Source organism: Coptis chinensis, chromosome 4 (assembly GCF_015680905.1).
Source record: "Coptis chinensis isolate HL-2020 chromosome 4, ASM1568090v1, whole genome shotgun sequence".
In the NCBI taxonomy this organism is placed as follows: domain Eukaryota; kingdom Viridiplantae; phylum Streptophyta; class Magnoliopsida; order Ranunculales; family Ranunculaceae; genus Coptis; species Coptis chinensis.
Window position 1 is genome coordinate 104548408 of NC_141459.1, and position 18316 is coordinate 104566723.

Genomic DNA, 18316 nt, shown 5'->3' on the forward strand with positions numbered 1-18316 from the left:
TACTTCTACAGGAGGGAAGATAGGTAAGACTAAAAATAAATTGAAGAATAGGATGCAAATATTCAATGAATATAATGAACTTCCTAATCCTGCAATTGTTGATAGATTGATCAAAATGTTTGATCAACACAATAAAGTTGTACAGTCTTTTAGGATGGCTAGAGACAGATTTAAAGAAGATGAAATGATTGATGTCCGCCTAAGACTTATTAATTCTCGGCAGAGTGATGGAAGACAATACAATCTGCCAACTGGCAATGAAGTTGCAGCTTTAATTAAAGGGGATGGATTTAATGTTAATGATTTTAGGGACATAATTGTTGAAACTAGAGGAGGTTTGGAGAGAATAAATGAATTGCATCCTAAATTCATGGCTTTGCAATATCCTTTAATGTTTCCCCGTGGTGAAGATGGCTATAGACCTGGGATTCCTTATAGAAGATTTCCTAATAGTGAGGAAAATGAAAGAGTTTTTAATATAGATGATCATAAAAGAGATACGGTTAGTATGAGACAATATTGGGCTTTTAGACTACAAAGAAGGACACTAGAAAGTCGATTACTCTGGATAGGTGGACGTTTACGTCAAACAGTCATTGTTGATGGTTATACATGTATAGAAGATCAAAGAATGTGTTGGTATCGGACACACCAAGAAGAAATTAGGGCTGATTTATACAGCAATGTGATGGATGCAGTGGTCGCAGGTATATAAGTAATATTATTTAATTTTTAAATTTTATTTCCATTAGCTTATGATTTGTTTTAATCTATCAATAACCCGTTTTAAAATAAACACAGGTGATACTACAGCAGCATCAATTGGTAAACGTTTGATCCTTCCATCAACATTTACAGGAGGCCCTAGATACATGATACAAACCTACCAAGATGCTATTGCCATATGTAGATGGGCAGGACCACCTGATCTTTTTATTACTGTGACTTGCAATCTAAATTGGAATGAAATTCTTAGTTATCTACAAAAAGACCTTGGACTATTGCCTAATGATGTTCCTGATGTTGTGTGTCGAGTATTCAAAATGAAGTTGGAGTGCATCATGGAAAGATTGCATTATGGAAATCATTTCGGCAGAGTCATTACAGGTTATAATCACATACCTTTTTTTTTTATTATTATTATAGAATAGATAATGTCCAATAAGACTATAAATTGACGTAGAGGAAAAACCTGCAAAATGTGTCTCCATGTAGTACCTACTATCTAATCCCACTTCTCCTCAGGTAATGTGTGCATGGAATAATATGATATACAAATGTAACATTGAGTCAAAACACTTTTTATATTGTTGTTAATACTATATACATGACGATTCTTGATAGGTCACACCTAAAGAAGTAACTTATACTGTAACCAAGACTATATTTGCAATTCCATTCCACTCTACAACTCTTGCATATCCATACAAACCAAAATAAGTAGTATTGAACAAGTTTCATTAGTAGTTTTTCATTGGTGTGAAACGCAATACCTCGAAACACTAATGTGTTGATCAAGGAAAAAACGGTAATATGAATGGTTTCCGCCGCACCCATCACTTAAAGGTGGAGTCTTTTGGAAAGAAAGATGAATGGAAGACCAGAAACATGGATTATTTCCTAGACAACAAACAAGAAACTATGGAAGTATTATTAGTTGTACTCTTATAATTAATATGCAATTTTTAATTTCTTATGAGTACCATTAATATCTTATGCAACTATTTCATATTATTATTGGCACCTACACCTCACTGTTATGAGTTTTTCTTTTGGGGGTTCAAACACTGTTCTAAGTTGGTTCATGTGTTTTTACAATGAACTACAACAAGCAAATACATCATTTGGATGTTACATAGTGCATAAGAAATCTCGATGAATTGTGATTAGTCCTATTATCTCGATGAATCGTGGTTGCTGCCGCTCCGGAGAAGCTCAATCTCGATGAATCACTTGGCTTGGGGATCTTGCAGTGTTGATTATTTCGAGGAATTAGAGCAAATTGGTGAAGGAACTTACGAGTATGTCAAATATTTAATCTTTTTATCACATATAAATGGGTGAAGGAACTTAAGACTGCATGTTGTTACTTATTATCATTCTATTTTAATGTTGTAGAGATGTTTTCAATAACGATCTTTGTGGAACAATTTAGAGATGAATGCTTAATACATGTACAAGTCAAGTAGTTGGTTCTTAGAGGTACTTATTTCAATCTTGGCAATATTATCTAAGGGCACTATGAATAACAACATGACTAATTATAAGGAATGTTAAGTGTTTTGTGCAAAACAATTTTTTCACCTTAACATTTCTTTCTAGCAAAAAAGAATCATTTATTCGCATCACTTTCTTATTTAACATGTAGTAATTCTAAAGGAAACAGGAACTTCTTTAAACTTATTACATGTAACCAGATTTATTGTTGTGATTTAAGCAAATAAGTTATGATAGCTATGATTTCAAGTTGTATAAACCATGGTTATGAAGAAGATGCTTTTCAGTGGTTTGTCCGACCTTAGAGCACCAAGAGATTTCACTATTAGAATAATTTTATAACATGAACAGGTAAAGCATATAAAGTCGAAGTTCTAGACTACAATTCTACTTCTTTTGTTTGTTTTACTTTCGATTGTCGAACTTTATTGAAGTGAGCAACTCAAGACATGAGATCGATCTCACCCACATAAAAAGAAACGGTTGAAATACTAACTGAGGCGACTAGGACTTGAGTGTACGTAATTCACAATTTTATTCTTTCCTTGCGAGGTTGCAAGAGGAACATATACTTCTGCAATGCATTTCCATACGGTGATACATCCCAAAAGAGACAATGGTAGAGAAAGCTGATGAAGACAAAGAATTTGTAGCCGGGCCCAAAAGGAGAATAGGAGATAAGAAACCCTCACAGAACTGCTAAAACAACTAAGCTTTGCAGCAACTAGAAGGAATAGAGGTCAAACCCGTTTAAAGCCAAAGCTAATAACTGATGTACTGAAACCACAAAGGGCCAACTGTCGAGCGAGAAAGTATGTATTGAGTGAAAGTGAATTATCTGAGGACACTACGGATGATTCTTAGTATGATGTCAAAGAGGTAGATGCTAATGAAGATTAAAGATGACACATTTTATTGTCACGCTATGGAAAGGGTTGTTTCCTTCTGATTGTTAGATGGGTTTGTTCTCATTAGTGTCGTTGTACTGCTAAAATCGTTATTTTCTATTTAGTTGATCAAATTGTATAACAAATCGCTTTTTCCCCTGAATCTTCAACCCCGGCTTTTATTTTTTTTCAGATTCTTATTCTTTGTGGTTTTTGTTTTTTTTAAGAATGGATCTTAAAGGTTTCTGAAAGATTGAACCTATACGATTCTAAACTTGCTACATGTTTCAATTTCTTAAATGCAGCATGGGTTTAACTACAATGGGTCCTTACCTCCTTATCATTACAAGGCATTCATCATGAGTTTGAACACAGAATTTTAGTCTCTATAGGACCACTATCTCCCTTTATTTTTGTTACTGATTGCGTCCATTTGTGTTAAGGTTTTGTTATTAGTGAATCGACAAAGCTTCAACAGTTACTGATTTCTCGATTGGTAGGAGTAACCTCAGTCAATGTAGTTATGAAGGAAGCATGTAATTTATTATGTAAACTAACCGTGTATTTATTTCTATTAAACCGTGTATTTATTTCATGCATGTGAACCGTGTACACAATTGATATTTGGCTATCATACTCTAATCTTGGTCTAGAAGGAAACTCTATATTAATCTTATGATTAAGGGTGCCCAGGAAAATATTTCACCTTAGTTTATCTGTTTATGTCAAGATATTGTAATTTGTGTTGTCTGCAAGATTCTCTCACATTACCATGAATGTGTAGAAGTAGATGTGGCTGTACATCCAATTGTAATTCTTCATTGGACATGGTAGTGGATCGGAGTGGGTTCTACGCCGATTAGGAGTTATAACTACATATTATTTAGGATTTGTTTAATTGTACAAAGGTACCCTGCTTGGTCTACTAAATGAATGTTTTAGTATAAAATCTTCGAGAATTAGAAATGTTCACCAATGTCAAGAATTTTTGAGGATCCCAATAGAAGTTTATACACGTACTGTCCAATGTAAGAGTTTTTATCAAAATGTTACATAATTATAGCAGTTCATTGAGCTGTTGGAGTGTATCATTTAAAAACGTTGTTCAAGCATTTACTCTGACGTATATGTGCTTTGGGAGTTGGGACAGGCTTATTTACTAAGTAATTTAAAAAACTTCTCTGTTTCTCCTTGAGATGGAAAGTTACGCAGTATTTTTAAGTTTTACCACTGCAAAATATTTCATAATCATTAAAGAAGTGTAGTATTTCTAGGCAATCATGCATAGATTGAACCCAGTATATGGTTTATATGTGTTTCGCCGATTGGAAACGGTGGATGCATAAATCAATTAAGTCCTATGCCATTTATAATGTTGTATATGACTCAAGTATGTTCAATCGATTATCCTACTCATATCAAGACTCAAGCAATGGCCCGATGCTTTGCTTTCGCAAATGTGCGTGATGGGTTCAGTGACACGAAGCAATGGCCTGATGCTTTGCTTGCAATGTTGATAGCTTCTCAGTGAGACCTCAAGCAATGGCTTGAGCTTTGCTATTATAGGTTAAATTTCAGTATTTACTCATTGATGTTTTGGATATAAAATTTCTATCTATCTCAATATTCGCTTATTGACTCATAGTTAGATATGACATAGGTTATGTGCAACTCAACAACAAGATGATAATTGTGCGCAATGAATATAATTTGGTTATCGCTTAAACATATGATATGTTTTGAGTGTTCTATTCCTTGATTGTTGCGTTATATTTTGATAGTTTATATAGGTGAGGATGATAAGAAATGTTATTTAAGACAATAATAACCCAAAAATAGAATAAAAACCTTTCAAAAAAAATTAGAATAACATAAACCCTTCAAACAAAGTATACATATATTATAAGCAATGAATCATTAACTATCAATATACATATATTATTTATTCAAGTGGACTTTAGTGAAGACTTAAGATTTAAATGAGTTTGTCGATGTAAATTCTATGCATGCCACTAAGATAGAGAATGTATTTGTATATGAAGTCCCTTTTTAGTCTTTCTATTCAACTCAAAGCAAATCACTTGCCACATTTTTCAACTATTACGTTATTTTGTAATAAGTACTTTTTGTTTATATTTATTTTTTTGAATTATGGTAAATATTTTATTTATTAACTTTTATAGTATGGTGTGTGTATGATTATATATTATAATATACTATTTATTATTAATAATAATAATAATAAACCCTTGTGTTTACTTATAAGACTTGGTGCTCACCCACCACCGACTACCACCTAACGTCTTTTAGAACATTGTTTTTTTTAACAATGGCAGATCCAAAATTAGACCAAACTGGTCGATATTTGAGTTAGAGAACCAAAAGCGAACCAGAAACTTATTATTGATTAGGATCTAATTTATTCGGAACCAATAACCTCTAATTTGGACCAGGCTATTTTGTAATTGAATCTTAATTTCCGTTTATAAGTATATATTTTTTTTTTTTTTTTTTTTTTAAATATAAAACAAGATACAAAATCCAAAAACATAACTCATTGATTAAATAATAGAATTTTATTACTTAATAAAAAAATCGTTAAAGAGCTTATAACTTTGAACTTTATCAATTATTATTTATTATATTTTATGACGAATCAGGAGGTGGGAATTTGGCCCTAACGACTCTTAACCCGCCCCGATCGATTTCTCGACCGATACTAAGCCTTATAAAGCCCTCCAACTAAAGCCCTCATGGCGAGTTTAGGGTAGGACCAACCCGACCTAAAAGGCCTTATATAGAGGCTAGGGCTAAGGTTTTAAACATAGGCCTAACCCTAATTCCACCCCTACCCAAGCCCCTAGTTATAGTTTAGCATTTTATTTATAAATCTCGCATCTGTAATTCTTTAACTCTTTTGTTAAACATTTTAAATTAAAATAACATTGTCCTTTGTAATTTATCCTTACACCCAAAACTTCCAATAAAAATGCTTATATAACAAAAACTTGTCAAAACTATGACCTGTAGCCATGAAGACCAATGATGTTTAATAAAAAAATAAGACATTAATTTGATCATCAAATCAAAGTTATAACTTATTATTTCGATTTATTTTCACTTTCTCTTTATAAATTATATTTTTATTCACATCCAAGTCGAGTCTAGAATTAAAGGTTTTCACACCATTAAAGTTGAAATACGAATGAGGACATTTAGAATAAATAAAAAAAACAACTTTTGTCTGAAAAATGGCATTTGTAAAAAGAAAAAAATATATAGGCCCGGCCCTAAAACCTGACCCTAAAATCCGGCCCTAAAATCTTTAAAGAGGGCTTAGGGTAGGGTTAGGGCTTGAGATTTAGACTTGTGACCCGGCCAGGCTATTTCTATCTTGGCTTTAGGGCGAGGCGGACCGACCATATATCGCGACTTTAGGGGGCTGCATTTAAGGCAAGCTTAATATCGAAGGGCTTTTAAATGTTTAGGGCAAGACCAGCCCGCCCATTGCCCACCCCTACATTGAATGCTAAAAAATAATGCGGTCAAAATTTCAACTAAATCGGTTCAATACATACTTAATCCATAACCAATCCAATAAAAGAGCGTTATGATTTTCAAGACTAGAACCTGTCAAACACGCTAACTACCTATACCAGACCCCTGTACCAGACCCGTTTTTATTGGTTCGGACTGGATCGGGCATCAATTTTTACCCGACCCATTGCCAGCCCTAGATCTCATTCAATTATTTCTGTTTATAAACGTTCATTTTGATTTGATATCAATCCAATAAGCTTGTGCCACCTATATACCACGTCACCGGTAGCAGTAAAATCAAAATGGCTACAAGTCCACAACGTTAAATTGGAGCCCATAACCCAACCATATTCATCATTGAAAAGCCCAATCATGTTGAAAGCTGACGTGGTCCGAAAACAAAGCTACTGTTATCTTTCGAACTAGTATTCGGCTATACCCTGTTCCATCAACAATGTATCGCTCCCCTCACATATAATATAAATCTTTGCAAGACTTAAATAAAATTTTCAGTATCAGGTGAAAAAGTGTCTGTATCATCAAATTCACTAACATAGGTCAAGCTTTCAAGGAATATTTTGCACGAATAATCAACAGAATGGTACAATACTTTCACACAAAAAAGAAAAAGACGCTAAGAATGGATTATCAGTTTTTCGCTACTAATCTGATGCCTGCAGACTGCTGATAATCATATACATCTAGGGGAAACGAAGGTGTCTATCAAAGCACCTGGAAATAATAGGGAATCGAGGTTGGGTAGCATCGAATTTGTTAAAAACAAGCCTCCTACTGGTGCCTGAGGTGTCTCTCTGGTACATCTCTGTAGCATAAACAGAACTGTCCTCCCATTATGACCAATTTGGTAAGGTTGGCAAGCTGCATGCGAGAGAAAAATAAATAAATAACAAAATCAAACAAATGCTATGAATTCAGAGAAGCAAACTTCAAGCTAGTAGTAGAGTACTACTAGTGCATTGACATTAACCACCACCTTATGTTCATATTCAATCTCCAAATATAAAACAACAAATCAGTTCATCACAAACTGCTCTCTTAAAACAAAATTTCTAAGCTGAAGAATGACGATGTAAAGGGATATTTCCAGTTTAAAACTATCTATCTTTATAATCCCTTTTCTAACACATAATACCAATTAAAGTCATATTTTCAACGTGATACTTTTAGTCCTGAAAACATATATACGTATACCTAACAAAACTAATCAGTAAGTGTAGGTATCATAAATGTGTAATTCGAAGTGCTTAGCCTGATATTATACAAATCTTGCATTTTTTATTCATTCAATAAGTTGACAAGCTTAACGAACTACATCCGAAATGGTTTAAAAATATAGACAATTTTAAGACAAAACTACAACCATAGATCTAAGGAAATAGCTCTAAGTAGACATCTGAGTATGGATCGAGATGGACATTGTGGAATGTAGGATAAAATTTAGTGAAATCCTGCATTAACACTATTCACACTTTCCCAGCACCGATTCCTCGGAATTACAATAAGCGGTATAGTATAAACATCAACAACTTGGTTGTGTTAAAGAGAACTTACTGTATCCGAACGGTGGAAGAGTTCAAGAAATCATTCTTTCTTATCACAACAGGCCTCCATATAGAGCTGCTACCAGAGTCCACTGTCAACCTTTGTGCGAGATGGTCACAAACATTTAGTACTCGAGCAAGGCCAGAAGCAGTCCACAACAATATTTAAACGCCGGCCGACCAGCATTGTCAATAAATTTTTGTGCTTACTCCAAAGCACTCTCAGCTTTGCACAATGAAGTTGCAAAAGGACATCTTTGTGCAACAATTGTATTAAATAATACGATAAGAAGAAACAAAGGGACTAACTGACAGAAGGCACAGAAACTTCATCAGGGTCCAAAACCCAGCATAGCCACTGCAACCCTCACATGTAACTGGCTGGAAAATATCTCCGGAGAATCCTGTGGAGGTACTTCTTCCATACTTGCATCTGATTGAACTGCTTCTACTTTGATTTGATCAATCAGCGGGCCCATGTTGAAAGGGTCTGGTTTCAATGTATTGCAATTGACTGGAATCGGAACTTTATCAGCAATTCTGCCATTTGGAGGCGATATTTCCTGATCATCTCCAAGCATAACAAGCGATGAAGACGAGTTCAAGTTTCTTTCCCCTTGAGAAGCTAATCTATTGCTTGGACTTCTTGTCGTGGCATTTGGAGAAACCCAGCTGTTTGTCGTAAGTATGTCTGGTAGGCTTGATTCCTAGCAAGTTTTTCCAAACGAAGTTACCAAAGAAACGGACTAATTACAAACACTTTCACAATATCCATATTAAAATTTGATTCCAGTAAACTTCATCCGAATTTACCCAAAAAATGATATTTCTATCCTTGAAACATGAGGCTATGTTGCAATAGTTAGAACACAGTCCAAATCTAAGCCCACAACTACAGTAATGGTCTATCAAATCCTATTGTCCTAAAGGTCGGCTTCTAGAGATTCCATTCAGGAACTTTGACTTGCCTGTGATTGCTGGAGGTTGAGCTGAGATTTGGCAATAAGTTTAAGAACATTTCGATTGTGTGATACCTAATTGATCCCCTAATTTGAAACTCAGCCTTTTACCTACAAATAGGCAAATGTATAAACCTCTACCAGGTTTTATAAACCTATTGGTGAAGTGGGATAAACCTTTACCATATTGTATAAAACTTAATATTAGCGGACATTCTCTTAATAATCCCGCCCTGGAGGTGGTGGTGGTGTTATTACAGATGAGAATGGGTGTTTTATGTTAACTTTCTATAAACTCTTTAGTGTAGTGAGTAATAATTCGGAGGAGTGTCTGGCATTGGTTGGCAGTATCATGATTTGCATCACTCGGAGGTTTAAGAAGATACAGGTTGAAGTTGAATCCAAGCTTTTGGCAGATTGGATTGGTGGTCAAGCACAGGTGCCATGGTACTTTTTGTAACATTGTGGCTTTTGTTAGAGACTTTATGTCTAATTCAGAGGTTACTGTTATACATGTTTACAAAGAAAGAAATGTAGTTGCTGATGCTCTAGCAAAATTAGCTAGTATGAACCTAAGAACATCAGATCTTTGTTATTGCTGGAAAATTGTGGATTAGGGAACCTACGCATCTAGCCACTAGATAAGTGTAGTTGTTATTTTTGTTTCGAAGGTAAGTTTTGAGTAGGGGTAGGGTTGATGTCCCCCCCCCGGTTGTAATCTACCAAACCCCCACCCTCCTCTGGGGTGGAAATGTAAGAGTTACACAGACCACTAACACCCAATTTTGTCTCAAGGCGAACCCCTTGGCTCTATAAATGGGTGGTGCAACTGAGTTGTAAAAGTAAAAACTCGTGCATAATAAGATGGAAGTGAAACATGTTTAGCAAAGAATGTTGAAACCGCGAAAGGCATTATCAGACACAAATGAAGTTGCTATTAAAGAACTTATATGTGAGGAATTCAAATTGTATTTCCTCGGTATCCAAAGGCGGACACTCCCAATGTTATAGTATATTCTTAAGCACCTCCTGGGACCAGGTGCAGTGACCTCTTGATATAAACAGTATTTAAGTAGACTCAATAAGTTTTATAGGAAGTGCCTTCAGGTATTTTTGTTGTAAGCACCTATAGGTTGACTCATAAAAAGGTAAGCAACTATTTGTTTACTTCATTTATAATACAATTATCATTATTTCTGAAAAAAGGTACTGTTAGTAAAGAAAATGACTATAGTACAGAAAACCTTATTGTTTGCTAGGTTAGGAGAATACCAAAAAACAACACCCTTTGCACAATACTTCAGAACTTCAAGATTCATCCGAACATCATCCAAGCTCCTGAAAAGCATTTGTAGTAACTTGTTATATTCTCAACCAATAATTTTACTATCAAGAAGCCAAGAACCATGAAATACAGTACAGCTCTGGCGGAGTTTGCAGAGGTTACCTCAATTTGGACAGCCAGTATCAGTTCAATTTTTCTATGCCCTACAAGTGATTGATTCTGGATTCATTAAGCACAAATTCACCCTTCTTCCGATCCATTTTTACGACAAAATTTGTCAGAGTACATGAACAACAACACACTCAAACTGGTTGTACACTTAAGAGTTTGGCAATATATGAATGAGCTTATTTATTTCCTAAAGTAGCTTTTTTACTACCACAACTTTTATTAGTTTTAATTCCATAACCTCTAAATAAATTTAGACCACCTTCCCAGGTACAGGTGGGGTTTTGAAGACAAGACCCTGCCTCCTTTGGGAACCGAACCCAAGCCTAGACCTGTCGGCCACTAAACACCTCAGGGGTCCCTTTCCCAGTTATCTGTTAAACAATAATATGACATGTCTCACAGTAATACCCTCCTAGGTAAGTGTTGCTGAAGTTTCTAATAAAGTGAAGTGAGTTTATTCAAATGTCAAATATTTGTCAATATATCACAACAAAAGAAAGCAACATATTGCTACATAGAGACAGCTCAAGAACAAATTTCATACACCATCATTATCACCATTCACAAAGCGTCATATTATACCCGATTACCTACTTATGCCAAAAGTGGTGTTCAAGTTTGAAAATCTGGTGTTCTGCTTTACAGAAAATTTTAATACCACATCTGATGTTGTTAGATGTTTCAAAAAGCGAACAGGTTTGTCGCAGGATGGCACCATAGTGAACAGAAATCACGCTAATTAAAACAGGTGCCACACGGTCTCTTACTCTATTAAAATGGGGTCCCCATAACTAACTTAACCATTTTATAGCATATATAATTTACCTGTGTGTTTGATCTCCAAGCCCAAAATAATTCGCAAGAGTAGCCATCTGCGTTGAAATTTGTTTTGGAATACATCAATTTCTCACATATAATTACTACTTGCTAGGAATGTTAACATAAAGAAACTATGAAGTATCAAACCTTCATGTTTCCAGCTCGTCTCCCAAACCTTTCTCTCAACAACACCAATGAATCAATGATCCCTTTTGGTTCAGGAGCTGGCCGACCAATCTTTGCAAAAGCTTCACGTATACGAAAAACAATCAAATGTCACAATATTGTGACCAGCCCAAACTCGTCCTACACAAAACAATTCACAAATGATTACAAACTAATATTTAAAGTAGATAATAAAAGGAGAGTCGTCAAAAAAACAAACCATGAAGAATATTGTAAACATCATCAGCAATTTCAGAAGAAACTTGGTGCAGAAGCAACAGCATCACGAGTAATACCGTTACAATTAACGGAAGCTTCTGTGATAGAAGAGAGATGAGGTGGTTTGATTAAAGTGGTGTAATTGTATAGTTCAGTTAGTCTTTGACTGCAAACTAGAATTGCACCAAACTCAAGAAGTGAGTAGCCTTGTCCTTTTCTACATGGGATTGTTGTTTCTGTGTCGAAAATGCTATTTCTGAAGACTCCATTTTAGAATTCAAGAGTTTCGAAATGGGTAGAATAGATAGATTGAAGAGTGGGTCCACTGTTTATCCCCGCCATTGGCTTTATATAAAGAAGTTGGTCCCACCGTCTTAGTTGCTTTGCCACCAGGTTATCCACTTACTTGGGCTTGGCTTTTTTTGGTATTCAACTTTATGTAATTTCTATATATATTTTTATTTCCTTATAATAATTTGTCTACATAATTAGAGCATTTTAGGTGGTGGTAGTATCATCTGGCAAATCTGCCTCCGAAATTTGACAAAATTTTCCTCAAAATCTGACCCAACTCTAGGTAAATTTAGCAAATTTCAAATGATGCAAGTTGAAAAGAAAAAAAAACCTCCACAAATGTCGCTAAATTGAAAAAAGTAAAAGAAAAACCACATGACATTTTGCAATGGTAATGACATTACTACCGTGTCGCCCGCAAGATCCGAAATCCCAAATTTACATCTATAAATGCGGGAGGCAGATTGATTCGATTTGTTCTTCCATCTAGAGTTGGATTTTCACAAAATTCCGAGTTTTGGAAAACAAATTTGAAATAAATTTGGAGTAATACTACCACCTAGAGATGCTCTTTACATTTGCATTTTGCTACCATGTCTCTTTAATCTGTACTTGAAATTCTCTGTTCATTAATCCATTTTTATTTTTTAATTTCTTTTTTCTTGTCTTACAATTGTTTCAGATGGTTTATCCTTGATTCCTTGGTAATTCTCTTAAAATGATCTTGGTATCCTGTATTGATTTCTTTGTAGGTCAGCAAGAACAACTGAACAACACTCTTTGTACTAGTCCCTTTCTTCTTCTTTTTCTTTTTCGATATTATAGTCCCTTTCTTCTTGTGCAAGTGAACAACAATATCATGTTGGACAGTTGGAGTCCAACATGGGCCAGCTAAAACAAGCCCGACTGGATCAATGGGGCTCACCCGACCGAGTTGAACACTTGGTCTCAATAAAAATAGTCAAAGTCAACGCTCCCACCACAAATCCTCAACTCTTCTTCGTAAAAAACCAGTAGTATCCTCATTTCTTTTGTAACTCACTTTCCCATCACCCATGGCTTCATGTTCAACCTTCACACAACTCTTTCTCCCCAATTCTCCAACACCATCTTTCTCAAAACCCCGTTTCAAACCCATTAAAGCCACTACTACTACTTCTTCTCTCCCTCTCTCTGACCCACTTGTTCTTCGAATAGCTGAAACACTAGAAGACTCATTAACAACAACGCCACTCCCCTCGTCTTCTTCACTTCAGAAACTTAGAGACACGTCTTCAAATTCTGTTCTTTCATTGTCTTGGCCTAGTAAAAAAGACGAAGCCTTTCGTTTCACAGATACTTCATTCATTAAAACTTCTCAAATAAAACCTGTTTCTACACCTTCTGTTAAATTACCAACTGATTTAGCCCACACCATTTTTCCAAAACTTGTTATTATTGATGGTTACATTGCTGGTTCTGAGAGAATTAATGAGTTGGGGAGTGGAGTTTTTGTTGGGAGTGTTAATGAGATAGATTGTGAAGTGATTAAACAAAGGGTGTTTGAGTTTGTGTCTGAGTTTCAAGATGGTGATCTTTTTTGGTCACTTAATGGAATTGGTACACCTGATGTTAGTGTTGTGTATGTTCCTAAAGAGTGTAGAGTTGAGATTCCTTTGCATTTGATGTTTTACTCGTCGGAAAGTGAGGATGTTGGGTCTAATGTGTTGCCCGTGTCTAATCCCAGAGTGTTGGTTATTGTGGAAGAGGGAGGGAGATTGGGATTATTGAGGAGCATTTTGGTGGAGATGGGAAGGGGTGTTATTGGGCTAATTGGCTTTGGAGATGTTTATTGGAGAAGGGGAAAGTTACGCATTCTTCTTATACACTTTGGCAGGGACCCAATGCTGCTCATACAAAGTGGACTGTTGTTCGTCAGGTATAAATGATATACTGAAAAAATTGCTTACTTTTGGTGTCTATTTTCTCATTGAGCTATGGTAGCAATACTCAGTAAAGTACCAGAATTATTTTATATTCAAATTTTTTAGGATAGTCATATTGTATGGGTGATTCGATTATTTGTTTGCCAAATTGATCATATATCCTTTTTGAATTATACGTGCTTGTATGGGTGATTGAATTATAGGTAGTTGACGGTTTCTCTTTTGATAGACATTGACTATTGTGTGATATTTATCTAGCCTACATTGAAAATCTCTACTGTTAAAATGTTGTTGTTTGCCATGGTTTGAATGTGAAAGTATGGTATAGGTAAGTTCTTTATATGAATCTCACTTGCACTTTCTTTATGTATAATTAACACTTTCCATTAGTCAATTATAGGGTGCAAGTAGTCGGCGGGGTTTGATTATTTAAATAAACTCGAGAGTGTACTATTTTAGTTTAGTGGAGATTTTGGGAGACTACGCCAAAATAACCTAAAAAAACAGAGATTAGGGACTGACCTATTTTTGCCCCAATTTTTAATTACTTTTGTTAATGCTAGTCTGTGTTTTAGTTCCTTGGAAATGAATTTTTAAGAATTGCTCTAAAGATTACCCTTGCATAGCATACTATTGGATAATGCTCATGAAACATTTTCCTAATTGTTGAACATTATAAAAGTTAAGTTTGTGGGATATGTATTGTGGATAAATAATGAGTTATGCTGTTATGTGGATAATGCTTGCAAATTCCTTCTCAGTGAAACCTTCTTCTGTGAAGAATATGTATCGAATCATGTCCGGTTTCTAAGAAGAATATTTTGTACAGGAAACTTCTAGTACCTACAAGCTTGTAGAGATAAGTACCGGTGGGAAATTGAGCAGACACAATCTTCATGTTCAGCAAGTGGGCGGAGAGACCATAACAGAGTTGTCATTTCATTTATGTCTACATGAACAAACACAGGATCTTCATAGCAGATTAGTTTTGGACCATCCTAGAGGAACTTCTCAACAGCTTCACAAGTGCATTGTGGCTCATTCATCAGGGCAAGCTGTCTTTGATGGTAACATCAAAGTCAACAGGTACTTTTAAGAAACTTATATTTTCATATTCACTTATCACGTACTAGCGCAATTCTTCCATATACCAATCTTTTGTAAACTAAATTTTGGTCGCTTCCATCACCATTTTCACCCTAACATACAGTTGTAGTAAAAAGTCTGTAGATGCTTTATGGTTTTAATAATTAATCTCTTTGGTCACTATAAATGAGAAAATAGTGAGAATAACAAATCCTTATTAGCTTTCATAGTTTTGGCAGTCTGAAAAGAAATTGGTGACGTCTACCATTACCTTGTGCTCATCGATATACACGCCCTGAATAATCTTAATGATACCAATATGCAATTAAAACTAATTGAAGTAGAGTCTTAATGCCTAGATTTGCTTCCTAGCCGGGCCTTCCTGATCTTCTTATTATGAATATATATATCTCAAGCCACCCTCCCGATGTGAAGGAGGTCCCAAGACCTTGGAACCAACCCACTAGTGCTTGACAGGTGGGCAGATGGAGAATTTCACTTATGTATGTTCGTTATGTCTTAGTTATTTCGGATTAAGGCCATCTTTTTTATTTATGGACGTAGTATTCCAGATTTGAAGTTTTACTTATCAAAAAAAAAAACCAAAAAATATTTCTAACATAACACCTAGTGAACTCTACCGATTGATCTACCCTCCTAATGCTTATTACATCTTATATGGTTATACTCCCAATGAGGGCATGCTAATAGATATTTGTTTGTGTTTGCTCTAGCAGTCTAGTCTCCATTTAGCCGCTGAAAAAAGAAATTTTTTAGCTTAAGCAACTATATAATTGGACCCAGTGTTTCCTTGGTGCAAGTCAATATTTTTGGTGCATAGGGTTGAATTATGTGAGAGTGTATGGAACCAAATTCCATTAGGTTTGGAGTATATAGCCTAATTTTTCTGTGGCCAATATAAGTGAAAGATGATTAATGGAGGCAAAAAGGGTAAGTTAGGAGTCATTCTTTTGTTCCTTTCTAATCAAACCTGGGTTGTGCATGAACACAATGACTATAATTGGATTTTGATACTTAGTGCTGATGAATATACGAGAAAAACAGATGTTAATGTTCTCATATTGGAACAGCCACTCATTTTTTATTGTTATTAAATTTTTTGGGGGTGGCAGGGGTGGGGTGGGGAGGAGCCACTCAAATTTCAAATCCACTTATGTGACTGTTAGAATAATAAGAAATAACAGAGAGAGAGGTAGGTGCAAAGGACATCTCAGACGGATCCGTGAGTCACTCTTACCTGCATAGATTTTGTTTTGAACGCCAGGCAAGCTGTTTAACCAGTCTTAGGTGTTGTCTGGGACAATAATTTACCTAGACTAAGCCAACTATTTAATGGATCCTCTTGTACTATGGTTAGAATTAGATGCATCAGAAATGTTTCGTAGGGACCAGCAAAACTGTAGAAGGCAATTTGTGAAAAAAATACCCATAAAATTGAGTACAGGTTAATATGATAATACTAGGAAGAAAGAGAGTTCCGATTTGGTAAGATCAATGTTACACCATGGGTGTGGAATCTACAATTTTACAACTAGATTACAATGAAGTGTGTGTTTGCATGCCACACTTTATTGTTGACTTATTGCCGCCTCAAAAACCTTTAGATTTTCAGAGGTGAAAATACTTGAGCTGGCTCGACTCGTGTAGGCACTAGCCAATCACTTCGTAGTCACTTCTCACTTCGGCTGGCTATAAACTACACGTAAAAGATAGTTCCTCATTCTACTTAAATAACTTAAGTTCAATATCTTGGGATTCAGTCATTTCCATCAGATGATCTTACTTACAGTTTACTGCATAATAACCGGTTGGTAACATTGTCCTTTTTTGACAGATTTGCACAACAGACCAATGCAGGCCAGATGACAAGAACTCTCCTCCTTGAACCACGCAAGAACTGTAAACTTGAAGCCCAATCTCCAAATCATAGCTGATGATGTAAAGTGCTCCCATGGAGCTGCAATCAGTGACCTGGGAAAGGAGTTAAAGGACCAGCTCTTTTACTTCCTAGCAAGAGGCATCAACGCAGAGACATGCAAGAAGGCTCTCATTTTCTCCTTCGGAGCAGAAGTGATAGCTCGGTTGCCTGACAAATCACTCCGCGAAAACACAGAGCGGCATGTTAAAGAATTACTAGAAACCACCACCCTGTAGTTAAAACTTAAAAACATCCGTTTTTTGTACTTATTGCTTCGGGTTTTTTTACTTAATCCCCCCAAAGTTTGTACCCTCTTTTGTGAAAACCCCCCATTTTCGAAATCATTAGTGATTACCGTACACTCCATCAATTTTCTGTATAACAGACGTTGGTATTTTGTATATTCCCCTAAGTCAAATTTGTAAAAACTCCTCATTTTTAACATTCCAATTTGTAATTTTTAACACTCCGTTCAAATTTTCCCCATTTTGCAATTTTCCTTTAATTCTCCGCCTCTAGTTCACTCACCTCCACCTTTAGTCCACTCACCGCCACCCACCACCCCCAGTATATTTACCTCCACTTTAAGTCCACTCACCATCACCACCAGTATATTCTCTCCCACCTCCAGTTCACTCACCACCACCACCAGTAATTTCTCCATCTCGCCCCCATCACCAATACACCCTAGTGTCCACGGCAGTATCTGAATTTAATGATTTGCATAACCAATTGATGACAATCCTATAAGTGACTTCGTCTCGGGCTATTTTGTCGAACAATTCCAAAGCTGGTGTTGATTTTCCCTCCATAAACAAACCCTTGTGCAGAGTAGTGAAAGTAACGACATTTGGTTCAAACCCACATTTAAGAATAAAGAATAGTCCCCAAAACAGAAAACCCAAAATCCACCCGACCTATATAAGAGTAGCAAATTATCAGTGTGTTAAGTGTTACAATACTTGGTTGGACTCCAGTAGAAACCATTGCATTGTACATGGATAACACAGTAGAATAATGTTTGGTCTTGACAAGGGCTCCTAGCAATTGATTGAAAGGGTGAATGGAAGCAGGCAAGGATCGATACCGAATCAACTCATTAAAGAAACCCAATGCCTCGTTAAGCTCAAGTATGTGTTCCTGTTTTACAACGATCTCTAACCAAATTCTCTAATAAATGAAGGGAGTCATTATCGACATAATAAGGAGATGATGAGTAGTTTTGAAACGAAAAAAAAATGAAGAAAG

General features: G+C 35.7%; 1 protein-coding gene, 1 long non-coding RNA gene and 1 pseudogene across 3 annotated transcripts; 2 read left to right on the forward strand and 1 right to left on the reverse strand.

The window, feature by feature from the left end:
• The first annotated feature begins 1823 nt into the window (after positions 1-1823).
• On the forward strand, positions 1824-2904 carry LOC147506536 (uncharacterized). The gene is made up of 3 exons (XR_015220828.1): positions 1824-2021; positions 2119-2202; positions 2770-2904. It is a non-coding gene; the product is annotated as an uncharacterized LOC147506536 (long non-coding RNA).
• A 4374-nt stretch (positions 2905-7278) lies between these two features.
• On the reverse strand, positions 7279-13175 carry LOC147506537 (protein NEN1-like; annotated as a pseudogene). Its single transcript, XR_015221145.1, has 8 exons — positions 13102-13175; positions 11826-12080; positions 11588-11746; positions 11447-11493; positions 10451-10503; positions 9349-9362; positions 8217-8913; positions 7279-7523 (listed from the first exon to the last, which is right to left on the reverse strand). The product of XR_015221145.1 is annotated as a protein NEN1-like (transcript).
• Positions 13118-17436, forward strand: LOC147506538 (protein ABCI7, chloroplastic-like). Its single transcript, XM_086604268.1, is given in 5 exon segments — positions 13118-13867; positions 13870-14036; positions 14873-15129; positions 16985-17042; positions 17044-17436. Coding segments are annotated over 5 exon segments (1437 nt in total). The 5' UTR covers positions 13118-13173; the 3' UTR covers positions 17305-17436.
• Positions 17437-18316: the final 880 nt, after the last annotated feature.